General features: G+C 28.5%; 1 protein-coding gene across 3 annotated transcripts in view; it reads right to left on the bottom strand.

Annotated features, from left to right (window-relative positions):
* Positions 1-16,292, bottom strand: part of LOC113369895 (TLD domain-containing protein 2-like) — a 26,227-nt gene extending 9,935 nt beyond the window's left edge. Inside the window, exons 1-14 of one of the 3 annotated variants that reach the window (XM_026610504.1) lie at positions 16,189-16,292; positions 15,404-15,558; positions 13,933-14,120; positions 13,796-13,871; positions 13,423-13,560; positions 12,474-12,857; positions 10,981-11,211; positions 10,795-10,919; positions 10,188-10,327; positions 9,507-9,542; positions 7,544-7,715; positions 5,318-5,453; positions 4,892-4,948; positions 4,394-4,483 (exon numbers count right to left, since the gene is read on the bottom strand). In XM_026610504.1, the coding sequence (XP_026466289.1) occupies positions 4,394-4,483; positions 4,892-4,948; positions 5,318-5,453; positions 7,544-7,715; positions 9,507-9,542; positions 10,188-10,327; positions 10,795-10,919; positions 10,981-11,211; positions 12,474-12,857; positions 13,423-13,560; positions 13,796-13,871; positions 13,933-14,120; positions 15,404-15,558; positions 16,189-16,213 (1,953 nt within the window). In that variant the 5' untranslated portion in view covers positions 16,214-16,292. The remainder of the gene's footprint in view (positions 1-4,393; positions 4,484-4,891; positions 4,949-5,317; positions 5,454-7,543; positions 7,716-9,506; positions 9,543-10,187; positions 10,328-10,794; positions 10,920-10,980; positions 11,212-12,473; positions 12,858-13,422; positions 13,561-13,795; positions 13,872-13,932; positions 14,121-15,403; positions 15,559-16,188) is intronic. The other 2 variants (XM_026610505.1, XM_026610506.1) reach the window with 2 other exon arrangements.
* Positions 16,293-17,131: the final 839 nt, after the last annotated feature.

The following is a 17,131-nucleotide window of genomic DNA, read 5'->3' as shown; positions in this document are numbered from 1 at the left end:
TTTATGGCAACGCTATGTTATGGTCCAAACTGCATATGAAAATGTTAAAACTGTCGAAAAGCTATGTATTTGCTGTACACATACACATAGGTTTATCATAAATGCATCTTTATAATGTGCTCTTGATAACATAGGTGAAGTTTAACTTTATGTGTAACATGTTTACAGTTTTCACTACTAATTTATACGAAGATAAAACTCGAACATAGCGTGCAGTAACATTTTTATTTTACCGAAGAATTGGGCCGTAAATTATAGCTATTATTATTAATTTGGAAGAGAGTTTTGAAGTCGTCATAATGTATACTGCATTAACGTGGTATTTATAATGACTGAGTTAGAACGTTTTTCAACAAATATATGCGAATATTCGAATACTTATTTCAATTTTTCACTTTAATTTTTTTTTAATATATATGACATTCCTATATTCATTACAGATGATCCTACTTCATAATTTGAGCCAATAAACAAATATTAAAAATAAATTTTCTACCACAAACTTGACAAAATTGAAATTATTTCCAAATATATCGTTATAGCAAAATTTATATCACTCACAAAATTTTGAATAATAAAGTATTTAATATTTAATTCAACAAAAAATTTCAAATAATAAATTTCTTACAAAATTCCAAATAAATGTTATTAATTGTTAATAATATTTAAAATATTTCCACCAACGCTCCGTCTATGCAAGTATACCTGAGCTTTCGGGAATAAGCCGAGAATTTATGCAATTGCAAACCCGATGACTCAAAGTAAACAACAATTTGACCCCCAAGAAAGAGGGCAATCCTAATAAAAAGGATGAAAATGTAAAGAAATGTACAATAGATTTAGAAAAGCAAACATTCTAGATTATTCCTATAAAATTGTTAAGAAGCTTCTGATATATTTTATTAGGTTTGTAAAATTTTTAGATAGTTAAGCTCTATATTTATCTAAAATTTTAACAGTGCTGAACTTAATACAATTTAATTTTGAGAACGATTTTTTTTGAAAATGTAATGTTTTTTTAATTAATGTAATTAATGTATATTGTGTAATAATATATCATTTAGCAAATGATGAAAATTATTTTGTCTACTTGTTAGAAAACTACTTTTCTTTCAAAACTTTTTGTTAGTAATAAAACATATTTTCAAATGTAGCCATTTTTTTATAATTTATTTTTATTAATCAAGACTTTAATGTAAACGTAGCCATGTGTTATTTGTTAACAATACTGATATACATTTGAACGGAAAACATACGTATATAATTTTTTTCATATGCTATAAAACCTCAAAGAGTTCTTCAATAATATGTTATTAGGTTATATAATTGTTCACATCGAATTACTATTTATTTGTTTTTATAAATATTACGTATAAATATAACATTAACATAATTATGTAAGTTTTTAATAAATAAAAATATGTACGTCTTTAATAAATAAAGCTTGAGTGTACAAAAATAAATAAAACTTCATGCCGGGAATAATATCGTTAATTTTGTTATAAGTGTTATATTTGTAACTGCCACAATAAAACTTTTTTTTTTCAAACGAATTTAACACAAAAAACAGAGAGCATATAGTATAAATAGCGCCAACCCGTATACTTCTTTGTAAATATTAAACTTAAAACCGTATTATTTTTATTGATATTTTAAATAGGAAAATAAACTCGTGGTGCATGGTATCAGCAAATTGCTGAATCTTCCCGTACCAAACTTTGACAAAAAAGGCAAAATTTTTGAAAAAAATTACTTGAAAATAAAAATCGAATGTTTTTATGAAATATTCAAAACGGTTGATCAGTGTTCTCGAAATCGTCGACTAAAATTGTATCCGCAACACACACATAACACATACATCCAATTTTTCAAAAGTAGGCCAAATGTTCAAAAATCTTTGAAACGTAAAGTAAAATAAGAATTTTCATTTTCGATTTTTTTGCGATTACTAAAACTTACCCTACGGGAAAGTTAATAGTATAATCTTTTTTTCTAAAGTAATTAACAAAAAGTTCAATTTTTTATGTATTATTTTATATTGAAAATAAAAAACCATAACTACAATGTCATCTAATCACAGTATAGCACAATCAAGCAAAATCATCTTATGACTGTTAAAAAGTTACTCGTAAAAAGTAAAATAGTATGTAAATATTTCATGTGACCTTAAAAATAAAAATTATGCAGATCAAGTATTTAGGAAATTTTTCTAACAATTAAATAGAAATAGTGATAAATTTTCTAAATGAATTAATTATTCGACTTTTGTTTTGAATACCTATAACGTGCACTTCCAAAAGTGCAAGTAAAAAAAATGTTATTGACATAATTACATGCTGTTGTAAATTGATTATTTAGATTTGAAAAACATCTGTAAAAAAACTTTTTCATTTCATTATTTTTTTCATAGGAAGTAGATCGATAACACATAATACATAAAAAATATTTCATAATTTCACTCTGAAGAAACAAATGGACTGACCAGATAATATAGCGCAATGGAAAAAATGTCTCGTATATTTTTCAAATTTTTTCTAGTTATTATCAATTAGTAGCTAATTACCGAATTAATTTTATTAAAAATTACTTTGAGAATCGCATTTACAATCGCATTATTATAGTACATTTCTCTATTTCGAAAACTTGAATTTTGACATGAAATCTTTATGTAATATTTACATTTCCATTTTCAAATTCCTTAATTCCGTTAAGGGTAGACTATATTTTAATTACCATTTGCATTGCAATATATCATTTTCAATTGTCAGTGTTTAGAGCAAATAACAAGATATACAGGGTATCGCCAAGGACGACGAATTCATTATAGCGTGTTTGTTGAAAATACTTCTTCATAATGATAGTAATGTTTTTTTAATAGATTTATACACGCCATTTGATATCACACGAAGTTTTGACACAGTAGTAATAAACTAATTGATACAATTTGCTAAAACGTTAATAAAAAATTGTTCGAATGAAAATTATTTTTTTACACAAATGGATGGTATTTAATTAAAAAGCAATAAGAACAACGATGTTATATATTGTAGAGCAGCCCGTGATCAACGTAAAATATAGAGTTTCTTCTTATAATCAACAAATAAAATATTTTATGCAGCCAGCATAAGATTTTTAAAATCTAAGAACGTCTCATAATAAATTTATTTGCTCGTTACAGATTTTTGCAAACGATACAATCAAATTACAAAAATTGTAATACAAATGTAGAGCCCGGATAAAACAAAACCGATGTTATAAAAATAAAATATTAGATTTGTTTGCCATTTGGCTGTTCCTTTTTACCTCTCGTATGGGGTAAAAAGGGACAGATGATAAATTTGAGAAAAATAGAAACAATCATGTTTCAATTACATCACAGATAAAATTCTAAAGAAGATAGAATTAGAACAGAATAGAACTGTGAAGTAGAGAAAAATAAAATATGAAAATGCCAAAAATTTAAAAATCAATTAATGTATCATATCACTAATTGAAAAATCTATTAATGTATAAGTTACCACTTTCAAATTATATAAGTTATGTAATAAATTAACTTTGTGTTGGATGAAATTAGAAACATCCGTAATAGAAGCTACTCTATTAACTAAAATGTACATTTGTCTAATCATGACCTTGTTGAAAAACATATGCAATGTAAAAACGAAAATAAAATTTCAATGCTAAATTTCAACTTATATCAAATCTTAGTGCATTTGCAAAGTTTATATTTCACTGATTATTGGAAATTGCACATTGAGATAAAGGAAGTTACATTTTATAATAAACATTAAGCAATAAAAATATTCACAGACGCGCTCAATAAAAACTTAAAATTTTAAAATTGTGCAATAAAACTCTATTTTTTTTTACATTGCATTTGTTTCACAGCGCACTATACAAATACAAGCCTATACAGGTGTAATATTTTCTAAGTCTCTAACATTTAGTGCAAACAGGAACTTGACTCATTCCAGGCTTACGGGTATATGTTTGGGATTTAATTGTTTTTATTGTTTAAAAATGATGTAAGTATGTATGTAGCGATTATTATATTCGAAGGAAGTTTGTTACGATGCTGTACAAACGTACAGCATAGAATAAGTAGAGTATTGTTCGGTATTTAAGTCTTGATTGTGATTTAAATAGTATTCCAAGAAAAAGGAATAACAAAACATGGAATAAGTTTATATTTTAAGCATATCCGTATATTTTGTTTGTGTAAGGGTTGTGCAAACATGTAATTCAAACATCAAACATTTTATTCTACACGGTGGATAGACACGAACTAACACATTGAATGCGGATAACGTTTAATATTTCTCCTAAGTTTCGTATCTTTAATTTTTATTTGAAATGCATTTTTTGCCACGTTCCGCGTGCAACGTGTTAAAACATAGCTAACCTCTGCAGAGTCTCCTAGTTCGCCACTGGAATTTTGGCTCTTGAGTATATTGTAGATCTTTATGTATGGCGCCTTTAACAACTGAATTTGCGAAAAGTATTATTATAACACTTCTTCTTTAAGAATCACATAAACACGTTACATATTTAGAGTGTTTTTAACAATATAGAAATTCAGAATTTATTTTAAAAAAACATATATAATTATTTTTAGCCACGCACGATGGCACAATAATATTTACAGCGCGGTTAACAGTAAACTGGTAGAACAGGAACACATAACCATAGACGGCAATCATAATACGTAATAAGAGGTCAGACGTGAACTCAAATAAAACAATAATGAAAATTTTTCAGAAACTCATGATTGGACATAAATTATTAGTAAAAAAAATAAAAATGACCAAAATGGCTAGTGCGATGAAGGAATAAAAAAGACGATCAAGACTTTGATAAAAAATATTCAGCTATTTTATTATATTTTGCTTACCTCCCAAGATTCTCTAGTTAATTCCGAGATATCGTCCTGATTGTCAGATTGTCCGTCCTAATAAATCACATGGCACGACTCAATTTATTAATAATAAAGGTAATAGAACATTTGTGTAATACATATATGAACGCATTAGTAATGAATATCTCTAAAGATACTATATTGAGTTTAACTTTTCTTTAGTCGTCAAATAGGAACACCAAGTTGCAACGATTCATATATTTTCATGGTCCACGTAATTATTTATTGACCTAACACTGATTAAATTTTCATTAACCATACAAAATACTATATAAATATTTTCGCGACTAACATACGGTGACCTATTGTTTTGCCCTGAACGCAGACCAAAAATATTGGACAAATATTATTTATAAATTTCGAAGAATCTTTATAATAACATAAAAATGATTTTTGTCTGACCTTTGCAGCATCTTCGTCACCCCAGTCCGTGTCCTCGTCAATTGGTTCATAGCCGCGCTCTCTTATTTCCGCTTCGTTAAGCTCACCGTATAAATGGGGCACCCATACGTGTAGGAACCGATATAAATCATCCACCCTGAAATTTTTGTGACAAAACATGTATTAATTTTCTGTAGCATTATAGTCAAACTAACACTAAACATTATAGTTCAAACTAAAACTAAAATGGACTATATTTTGAACAAATTTGCAAATTTTACATGTTTTATTTTTTTTTAATTTTCTATTTAAATATGTGAGATTATATTATTTCAATTATAATTTCTTTATTACAGATTAGCTCTTTAGGCCATAAATACCATTTGATTCTGATTGTTATAAATAAATGGAATTAACACTTCAATCGCCACGATAATATCAGAAAAATTTTCTCGTGGGCCATGGCTACTTTATTAGTTAAATGCTTAGTTTATACTTATTTATCTATAGTTAAATGTATGAAGAAAACTTATTATTGGAATTATAAATTATGCTTATTGAAATGCATCAAATAGTTATTTTTTACAACAACACGAACAAATATGTTGGCCTGTTTGTAAACGAATTTCAAATGCTTTATGTGATTTGGCAAATACTTAGTTATATTACACACTATAGAATACATTTGTATTGAGTATTAGGTACCGGAGTGGCCAGTCGACAAGCGCAGTTAACTCCGCTCTGAAGTGGAGTACTGGAGTTATATCCTAATACATTTATGTAGTGCAAACTGATATATTTATGTAGTGCAAACGATCAAGTTGATTTTTAATTATAATGTACAAAATTATTAATCAATTATTTGTATGTCACAAAAACGGTAATAATGCCAAAAATTAGCTATTTGAAACAATATTAGTATCTTACGAATAGTACGAATATTAAATTTTAGTCGGAAAATATTACATTATCGCTGATTTAAAGCTTTGTCATTCGAATTTAAAAAAACACAATACGACAAGAAATCGATCCGTGTCGAAAATCAGATATTTCTGAATAATTCGCAAACAATGTTATAGCATTAGTAAACATCTCAAAACATGTTAAAGGGCCCACCTAGTGTGACAACCTTAATAAAGGTCATTTATGGGAATTAAAAAAACAAAAAACTAGTAAATCCATCTATTTGAAATTTTGAGGGTATGTTTATACATGTTTTGAGAATACACAGTAAATTTTTTGAAATAAAATATTAAATATTTTTGAAATAACGCGCAATCTCCGGCGGCACAGAAAAGGTCCTCCACTGCTGGAGTGATTGCAGCCTTCTCTGTTGATAAAACATAATAAAAAAAATCTCGTTAAACTAGAACATATTGTCTATACGATGACCCTTGGGCAAATAAAAAAATCAAAAATTGATAAAATGGCGGCATGTTGAAAAAAAAGTTAAATTTTTCCCAAAATTTTGATCGTTTTTGGCCTGCCAAAATTCGATTTTTGATCAGATCAAAAAACTGGAGCGTCATCGTGTCATACATCTCCGAGTAATCCAGCAAATTCGAAAAATGCTGTTTCGAGAAAAACGCGTTTAAAGATAAAATGAACGTTATACTATATACTATATATACTCTTTTTAATGGATGTAACTCAAGAACTATTTAAGATAATGATTAAAAATTTTAGTATGTTATTTTTACAGGTATAACCTATCAAAATATGGAAAAATTTAAAATTCGATTTTTTGAAAATTTCACACTAGGTGTGCCCCTTAAAATTTTAGCAAGGAAAAAAAAGAAAAATATAGAACCGTTACAACCAACTTAAGCAGGCTGCCAAATAGGGTGTAATACATTTATAAGCTCTTTCATTCAAAACTTTCATATTTGTATTTTTTTGATTAATTTCATTTAATTTGATTGCCCACCAGATACAAATTTCAATCGGGTGGATTTTAATAAAAGACTCAGCAAAGCGAGACTGGGTATGCAAGTAATATATAAAAACTCAAATATGATCACTAGCTCTTCAATACGCATTTTGCATACATATATCAAATATATTCAATTATTTACCGCGCGTTGCAAAACTATCGGCAGTGGGCTCGAATTCGTGCGAGGCGACATTAGAAACAATTAACGCAAACTGCTTTTATTTTTTCTCTGGTATTTGTATTTTAATATAATTTTCGGACTTAAACAAAGCAATAAGTTTAATATATTTCATAGTGTTTTTTTTTTATTTTACCTGTTTCTTGGAACGCTGAACCAATATTCCGGTCGCATCTTTTTCTTGCCGTACGACATAACTGAGGGTCGGCGTGCGGGCGGTTGGGTGGCTGCGGCCAATGGTCGACCCATTCTTAGGCGCAAGTACAGTGGCGGATCAGGGCAAGCTCGTGCGGCTCGAGGTATCAGCTCTGTGGAAATAAATTATTTTAAGCCTCCGCTTAAATTCATAATACGACATCATATATGAGGATAAATTAATTGCTCAACGATAAATTTATCAATAACATTAGCACAATTACGCCTGATCGAAAGTGAAATCTACAATTATATGTTGTTTGCTACATATATTTCATCTGCGTTTTTTAGATTAATGATGATGTAATCCGAAAAATTTATCGCTGATAAATGATAACATTCAAAATGTAAATGCTTACAAGAGGTGAAAGGGAACATAAAACAATGGGAGACAGACAACTGACAAAATCCTTAAATTATTTATGCGCCACTGTTATATCATCGTAAGTCCGAAAACCGGTGAAATTGTTGAAATAAAATCATTTTAGTCACTTTAAATGCGCAAAATATTATATCAGTAATCATAAAACATGTCATTAAATTTACGCGATAAAGAACCAAATACAATTGAAATTGGAATAATAGTTTTATATTGCATAAATAGGTGTTATCGATATAAAAGTAGTACATATAGGTCAAATCGTGGTACAATTATAAACAGTAATTATTTTTTTCAAATTGCGTGGTGTTCAAAGAATGTTGCACAAATTTAAATTATTATGCATCATATTCTCTTCTCATTTATTAACATTTTATCGACCGCTATCAAAATAAATCGGATTTTTGTTTGTTACGCTAATGGGCCACTAGCCAATTAATCGGCCTTGCAATTACAAACGCTGGCATATTAATCGACAATTAAGCCACTACTGGGTGAATCATCCACGAACGGTCGATAAAGTGTTTACTCGCAATTTACATAGCACAAAAGACTCAGTAGTATTTTTAATTTAAACAATCCGGGTGCATTGTCCCGCAAAATAAAATTAATAATTAAACGATTCACATGCCATTTCAAAACTCATCTTGAAACCAAATCGATATACCAAATTTAAACTACTTATACGAATTGTCCGCAATATCAATAAAAACAGATAAAAGTAGAACCATTTCCCAAACCTACTAAATTGAAATTATCGCAGTTGAATTAACATCAGTTTGAAACATACTATTTATAAAAGTGAAATAATAATTTATTATTGTTCCAAATTAAAATTATTATTTTATATATTAGTTAAAAGTTGAAAATTGGTAATTTGGAATTTTTCAAAAAACGTTCAGCTTTATATTGGAATCGTTCAAATAGGAGAGTGGAACCGAATTTTATGGCAATGCGCCCAAGCCTTGATAAAAGATATTCATTAACGCCATGCAACAATTAAACAGAACAAATTACAAAATGAGTAAATATTTGGCACGCAAAATACAATAAAATGTGACTTAAATGATTATTGTGAGAGACCAAATGAATTGAAGAAAATATTGTTGTGAAAAGCATGCATAAAATGCGTTATTTGGGTAAATATCTCAGCCTAAAATAAAATGAAGTGCAAAAACATAAATTCATGCTCAGTATAAAATACAGGTCATCACATTGCCAAAATAGATCAAATGTATATTTATGTCCAAATCAAATTATGAATAAAATTTTGATCAATAATAATTTAATATAATAATTATTACAAAACATTGAGACCAATTTGTAATTTTTTAAATTTTGTTAGAGAATTTAATATGATTTGACTATTATACATTGCAGCAGATCTGGTGATTTTCGAGAAGAAGAAAATAAATAAATAGAAATACAAGATGTAAATAAAAATTTAAATTATTCATAGTAAAGCTTAATTATGTGAAAAGAGTACGACAGTTGAAACCAAAAAATATCAGTAACATCGACCTACCCAAAGAATCGAGTTGCTGATGCATCGGTGCATTAACTGTTAGGGACATGTTAAATATGATGTTAGTAATTTATATCTTGACAATTAAGTAAAATTATAAATTTGAGATTAATTTTTCGACATATAACTAAAATGCTAAATCTGTTGAAATTAAAATGTGCATCAATGAAAGCATTTTATATGAATGATATGAATGTTGTCTACGCATATTACAATTGATACCTGCTGAAATGACATTTACTTTACTCTAATTAGCAATACCATTCAATTGAAAATTATCACAAATCTTAGAAAATTTTTGAGTACAATCATTACTGATATCAATTAATTAAAAATCATCTACTAACAAAGAATAGGACAAATGTAATAAACATATTGATTGGATTTTTAGGATAAGTGAAAAACTACATTGAAATGTTAAAAATACATTAGAAATTAATCTTCAAACTAAATTTCTATGAAGTAATAAAACAATGTCCATAATTTCTTTCAATATTTGAAGTTCAAGATGAAAAATCTATTTTTTCTATAAATTGTTTCAAAGTACTTGATACTTTATCATAATGATAAAACAATTATTTTATTTTAAATTCAGTGTTTTAATAGTAAAAATTTATATGCAAGTAATTTTGTCTATTAATATTCGTTATTTTTCATAATAAAAGTTAAGGTCAAACTTACTATCAAATGAGACAAATAAGTCTGGCATATCATCAATCGAAACCATACTCCTGTAGTCCAATTTGGGTGCTGCTGTTTGTGGCCTCTGAGGTTTATTGGAACTGGATGAATCGCGCATAAAAGTTCCAATTGACGACCTCCTGAAATATGAAAATGAATGAGATATTTCATGACTTCATGTATCATGATACAATAAACAAAATACAATTATCAAGATACATTTATTAAAATTACTACTGTTTGTTGCAGCATATTTAATATACACTTAGAAAACCATAAAGTTCTTTTCCGTTAATCCTCACTTGCATCTAAATTTATTGTACTACATAAATAATTATCCGCATAACCTTACCCGGTCGGAGGTGTATTCGGAGCACCTCCAGAGCCGGCGCTCTCCTCTGAAGGTGTTTTGCTCAGGAACAAACCTGTGCCCAATTCAGACACAAGATTTATTGGAGAACTGTTATTTTTGGAATCCAAAGGCAGCAAGATAAAAGTTTTAAATTGAATAGTAAACATATATTCAAGAATAAACATGTGCATACAACCTATAAACTTTAGATTCATATTTCAAAGCAGTAACAATTAACTCAAAGACTTTTCTCACCTTGAGAATACTTTTGAAAACATTGATGTATGTTGCGGGTCTGCTGCACTTGTCGGCGGTGTTTGTTCTTCGCTGCCTGTAAGTCCTTCAACCCAAGCTAATGGATATGACAATCGTTTTAACATCTGAAAAGTAGTCACAATTGTAAAAAACTCTAGAGTAAAAATATTATCATTAAGTTCATACTTTATTCTTTTTTGTCTCCTGCTTGTCTTGGTCCTTTCCATCAGCCCCAGTAGCGTCTTCTAAACTGAAAGATACTGAAGAGGCTTTCTTTCGCCCACTCGTATCAATGTGTGGGGCTAATTTATTAAGTGGGCTACCATTATTCAGTGTTTCTGTTGCATTTGCAGGAGGAGCAATAGTGACTGGAGGCACCCAATCGGAGGACAGGACTATGTCAGCATCTGTGTAAATCTAAATCGCAAAAAAATGTAATAAGGTTTGAGACCCCAAAAAATACAATTTCAACATTCAACAGACACATTTAAATTTAAATTAAAAAAAATTTTGTGATGTAAACAGCATTACCAAAAATATTTTATTGAAATACATATTGTAATAGAGGATTTAATTAAAGGCAAGTGATTAAACAACAAAAATCAAAAAAATTACAGCAAAGTTTAGAAAAAAAAAACAAAACGTAACATGAATTTCAAATTAAGATTTTGCATCCGAAAACAGGCATAACTAGTGGGGCGGGTGGCATCGTGCCTTAAGGCAAATTGCTGGAACTTCCCGTACCGTAACGAAATGTTCGAGGATTACTGAATGTTTTCAAATAGATTATTATAAATATTGTAACATTGTCTAATATTTATAAATATTATATAAACTGAATTGCAGAGTTGAAATTATTTGTAAAGTATATTAGAACTATAGTCAGAATTAAAAATAAATATTTTCGATATACAAAAAACTAAAAAAAAACTAAAAAAAAAAAAAAAAAAATGGGACAAATTTTTTTTTCCAAAATCGATTATTTTGTTAAGACAAGCAGAAAGTTCTTTGAATCATTTAAATCGGACGCTTAGTTCTCTCAAAAACTGCCATTTTTTACATATTTAGCTCCGTATCTTCAAAATGGCTGGGCCTGCCTTTGCCAAAAACTAATAAACACTTCTCCCAATCATTACTAATTGAATGTTTTTTAGATCATTCAAATCGGATACTCCGTTCTCTCAAAAATACGATTTCTATTTTCTGCACTCTTTGCTCCGTATCTCCGAAACGGCTGGACCTGCCTTTGCCGAAAACTAATCAGCTCTTTTCCCTATCAATAGGAATCGGATGTTTTTTGAACCATTCAAATCGGTTGCTCCGTGCGCCCTAAAACGTGACTGGAAATTTGTATCCACACATACACACACACACACACACACACATCAATTTTTTCTGAGGTATGCCAAAACGTTCAGAAACCTCCAAAACGTCGAGAAATGTAAAAATTTTCAATTCCGATTTTCGGCCCATTACAATAACTTACCCTACGGGAAGTTAATAAGTTTCTAAAAATATAAACTAAACCATAACATAATTTGAATTATTTCAAACATTAATAAAATTTATCTGTGACAATGATTTATCTATGACAAGAAATTGTGTACGAAATAAATTATGAATTACATGTTGCATAATATTTACAGTATTATTTTAATTCTTTTTTAGAACAACTGTACCTTTTTGGTATTCATTGGTGGAATAATAACAGGAGGTGGGACTGGTTCTCTCATATCAATACCAGAATCGTAACATGACTGTTTGGTCATCTGTTCCGAGTCCTCTGGCCTTATTTCAACTGCTGGTGCAGATTCACTAGTTTCTGCAACTTGGGCAATAGTAACATTTATATTATTAGGAACTGGTACTTGAACAGGTGTCTCTTGTGAAGATCCATTTGAGTCTTGGTCATCCAATGAGCGGTCTTTACTGGGAATTGCCCAATGTTGATCAAGTAAAGAGCGTCTTCGTTCTTCTAGCGTGCTGGTGACATTCATTGTTGCGGCGGTAGCATTAGGTGGAGCAGAACCACCTTCTGATTCTGTTGAGTCACCTTGAGAACGCTGTGAAAAAAAGTAATTGAGAAATCACTGAGTTAACAAAGTTAACTTATCCATTGGCTAGTTTACAGAAGTAAACATAAAAGTTAAATTAATTTCTGAGCTTTGGAGCGTTCAAGTATTACGTAGCACTATATGGAGGCGGGGGGGTTGTTGATTTGCTTATTTTGGGTTGACATGGGGAGCAGGGAAGTCTGGATGATGATTACGTCATAGATAGTATTTTTATTTTTTTACATCAAGTGCAAAATATTTACGTAAGCATGGGGGTAGGGGTAAGAGCTTTGCTTACTTTTGCTGATAAGGGGTATGGGGGGGGTAAATAAATGTAATAAATCTGCTTACGTAATACTTGAACGGTCCCATTACTAATATCAGATAAAACTTGCTAAGACTTAAGATTTTTATAGTTTATAACAATAATGACTCTAATGAACTTTGTTAGATGGACAAGTAATTACATTATATGAAATTTTAATTGAAAAATAGTTCTTTTTGATGGCTCGACAATTGATATTATAAAATTGAAGCGTAATAAATAAAGTAAATACTACAGTTTTGTGCTTACCGATAAATTTGTAGGTGTGACAAGGTCCCTTTCGAAAGCCTTAGGAAATGCATCTCCTTCTCTTTGTTCAGCATAAGAGCAAATACTCTCACCATCTAAATCTGTTTCTACCCCACCTAGTTCTGGGAAAGTTTCGTCCTAGTAAAAAATAATCATTCAAATTTTTGTTAACAGTGAAATGACTCAATTATTCAGCAGATTTAATATTTGCTTCCACATTGAATACAATTGTTCACTGAGCATTAGAATATACTCAAAATATAATAAAAGTGGGCAAAAAAGACACCAAAATCAAATATTAAAAACAACAGAGAACAGAAAATACAAAATATTTGATTACCATATTAAAAAGTTACATTTAAAAAATTCATACCTTGACCAGCAAAGAATCTTTTCCTGGCGAATGAGTACAAGTCTTTGATGGGTGATATATTTCAGGTTTCTCTGAACTGCAAAATAAAATCATTGTATTACTTTATTTTTTTTATCAAATATAACTCATTAAATTACCTTTCATTTCCTATATGACCAACTCTCATATGGGCTATATCATAATAAATTGCAGAATTGACTACGAGATCCATAGGAGCTATGACACCATAACTTTCTGGTCCATGCTCTATCACAAGGGGGTCTGATACATTAGGATCGAACATCACAGCATTTGGGGTAACTAATAACACACCTCCTACTACGCCCTGAAAATAAAAATGATGATTTATGTATGTAGTCCAGAGTAAAAATAATTTATGTACGTTATTTATGCTTTAAAAACTAACATTTTTTAACTTCGAAAATCTATTCATTTTGTATAAAAATAAAGGTTATATTGAATTGTTATATTAATAAAGGTTATATTAATAAAGATTTGTTACTGAATTCATTCAATAAAGTTACAAAATTAAATTTAAAATTAAGTTAAATTTTTAGCATGAAAAGTTAATCTTTCAATTTTACACTAGTGTTTCTAAAATAAATATATTGTTTAAAAATCAGTACGGATTTCATAAAAATAATTCTACTTCTCATTTGATTAATAGTTTTTAAATGATTTGCTATTTAAAGCAATTATAAAATATTTCTTGATATAGTAGAATATTATATGTAATTTCTAATTCAATCATTAGGCTATTTAAATTCTACTTATTCTACTAATTGATCAAAAGTAAATTAACCATTAAACAAGCGAATTTAGAACCTCTTTATTTAACATCAATCTTTAGAATTTACTACCTTGTGACAAATCTTAGTGATATTGTTCTATTTACAGATTATATCAGCATTAATGTTAAAGCAAACACTCTTAATTTGCAATGTACATAAAATCTTGTTATATCAGAAATAGCAAAATAGTTCAAAAATATCAATTTCGTCTCAAATAAAGGTAAAACTGAATTCTCTCTTGTGTAACAAACAAATCAATTATCTAGCAATATTACTTTGATGGCAATCAATATTTGGTTAAATCTCATTACTAATTCAAAATCACTAAATGTAGAAAATCACAACTGAGTTTAATACCGTAATTAATTTAAATAGATATTTTCATCACCATCAAGATATTGCAACAGCGATTTTCACATGAGCTTCTCGCAAAAGGTTTTATCATAAACAAAAGACTTTAACTGTTCAAATTTGCCGATTATTACATTATCTTTTCTAAAAGCTATCTTCAAACTCCTCCGATTATTATACCGGACACAAATAATATATGTATATATAATATAAACTAGCCTGTGCCGACATGTATAAACTTCACTCAATATCTGAACCTTAACTTTTAAAAAACTCCATAATATTTAATATTAAGGTATTTAATCAATCTTTCTAATAAAATAAACACAAATCAAATAAATTAATTTTAAATTTTTTTTAAACAAAGTTATTGACAATGCAAGTGATACCTTTTCATATAATCTAATTCTAGTCTTATGAACGAATTTAAATTTACTACTTAATTTTTAAACTTTTTGCTACAGACCTGCCCATCAGTAATATGTCTAACATTGATTTTCAAAAATCTTTGAGTTAAAACAGGATCATCTACATTCTGATTTGAAGCATCTCCTTGTGGCGATTTTATCCTTTCCACATGCCCCGGCTTTGGTGAAGATGGCCGTAAACCATCCAAAAGTTCTGTAAATAACAAATAAATTAATAGCATATAATATATCATTGTAAAGAATAAGAGCAAATTCAGAATTATAATAAATCAATGACAAGATTGCAATATTTTCAGTTGCACAATATCAGGTTTGAAATATTGTATTTATATAAATAAATAATAATTCAGCAAATCGCAATATCAGAATCCAATAAAACAAATAAATAGTAATAATAATGGAAATATTAAGCAAGAAAAATTATATATTTAAAAAAATATGTAGACTATAAATAACTATGAACATGCTTTTATTGACATTTAGACTGAAAATGCATTATTACACCATTTTAAGCAGTACCACTTTGACAAGTGTATAATAAATTTATTGATTATTTAGTTAATTAATGCTTGTAATATTTTTGTACAGCAATTTAATACAATTTGCGCTGTTTTCACAAAATTTACTCAATTTATACTAATTAAATATACTAACACATTGAGTAATTTGATTTGTGCAAATGTGTTAATTTTTTAAAATTGCCAATTTCAAAATGTTAACATATTTAAAATTGTACAAGCCGGAAATAAAAAAGAATGACGCCGAAATAAAAATGATATCAATATAAGTGATAAATAAAACATCAAATAAACAACGCACTAACCAAAATAATTCCAAATAAAATTCATGTTTAAATCAAATAAACATGGAATGAAATTAAAATTCAAATATTTTCGAAAATAATCAGAACCTTTAGAACGCAAATAATAAACACTTCAATATTTTTAAATGACATTTCACTTAACCTCAAACTACACATTCTTAATATATTTCACACAAAACTCGGTAATAAATTGCAACTAATTAATTTCACTATTATTTTAATAATCAACAATATTTAACTGAAGAAGATTCTACAATTAATAACACAGTAAGAACATTTTTGAAAAAAAAAATCAAGTAAATCTGTATGGCATTGAAATCGCAATACAATAATCTCTATTGTTAGGCGTGTCAATAAGGCATGATGTAATATCGACATGAGATAGTTCTTTCTCGTATGTTTCGATGCTAGTAAAAACAATTTACTCTTATTTTGTGATGTAATTAGTTGCTATATATAATTAGGAACGAGTGGCTTAAAAGTACATGAAATACTAACCAAATGCAGACTTAATTAATTTGATCATTTTTTTATAAAATAGTATTTATTTATATTATAGAGTATGTGCTTAATTTAGAGGCAAGAGTATGCTTAGTACAGCAAAATGTTTAAACAAAAATTTCTCAGAAATGTACGTTTTAAGAGAATGAATAAATACATAGAGATCATATGAATATCTTTGAATAACGGATTAGTAACTCAAAAATTCGCTATCTAATAATCTTCGCAGTTGCTGCCAAGTTCAGAGAAATACCCCAATTTCTCCCAAATTGGAGTTTCCCAATTCCCAAATATCTAATTGAATTAAATATTGATATTGAACATACCGCACTTAGTACAGCAAAATGTTTAAACAAAAATATTTAGAATGTACGTTTTAAGAGATTGAATAAATACATAGAGATCATATTAATATCTTTGAGTAACGGATTAGTAACTCAAA

Source organism: Ctenocephalides felis, unplaced genomic scaffold (genome assembly GCF_003426905.1).
Source record: "Ctenocephalides felis isolate EL2017-DRISC unplaced genomic scaffold, ASM342690v1 CF-g0.4_SCAFFOLD_01492, whole genome shotgun sequence".
Classification (NCBI taxonomy): Eukaryota; Metazoa; Arthropoda; class Insecta; order Siphonaptera; family Pulicidae; genus Ctenocephalides; species Ctenocephalides felis.
Note: the sequence above shows the minus strand (reverse complement) of the source record. Positions and strands in the feature narration are given on the sequence as shown.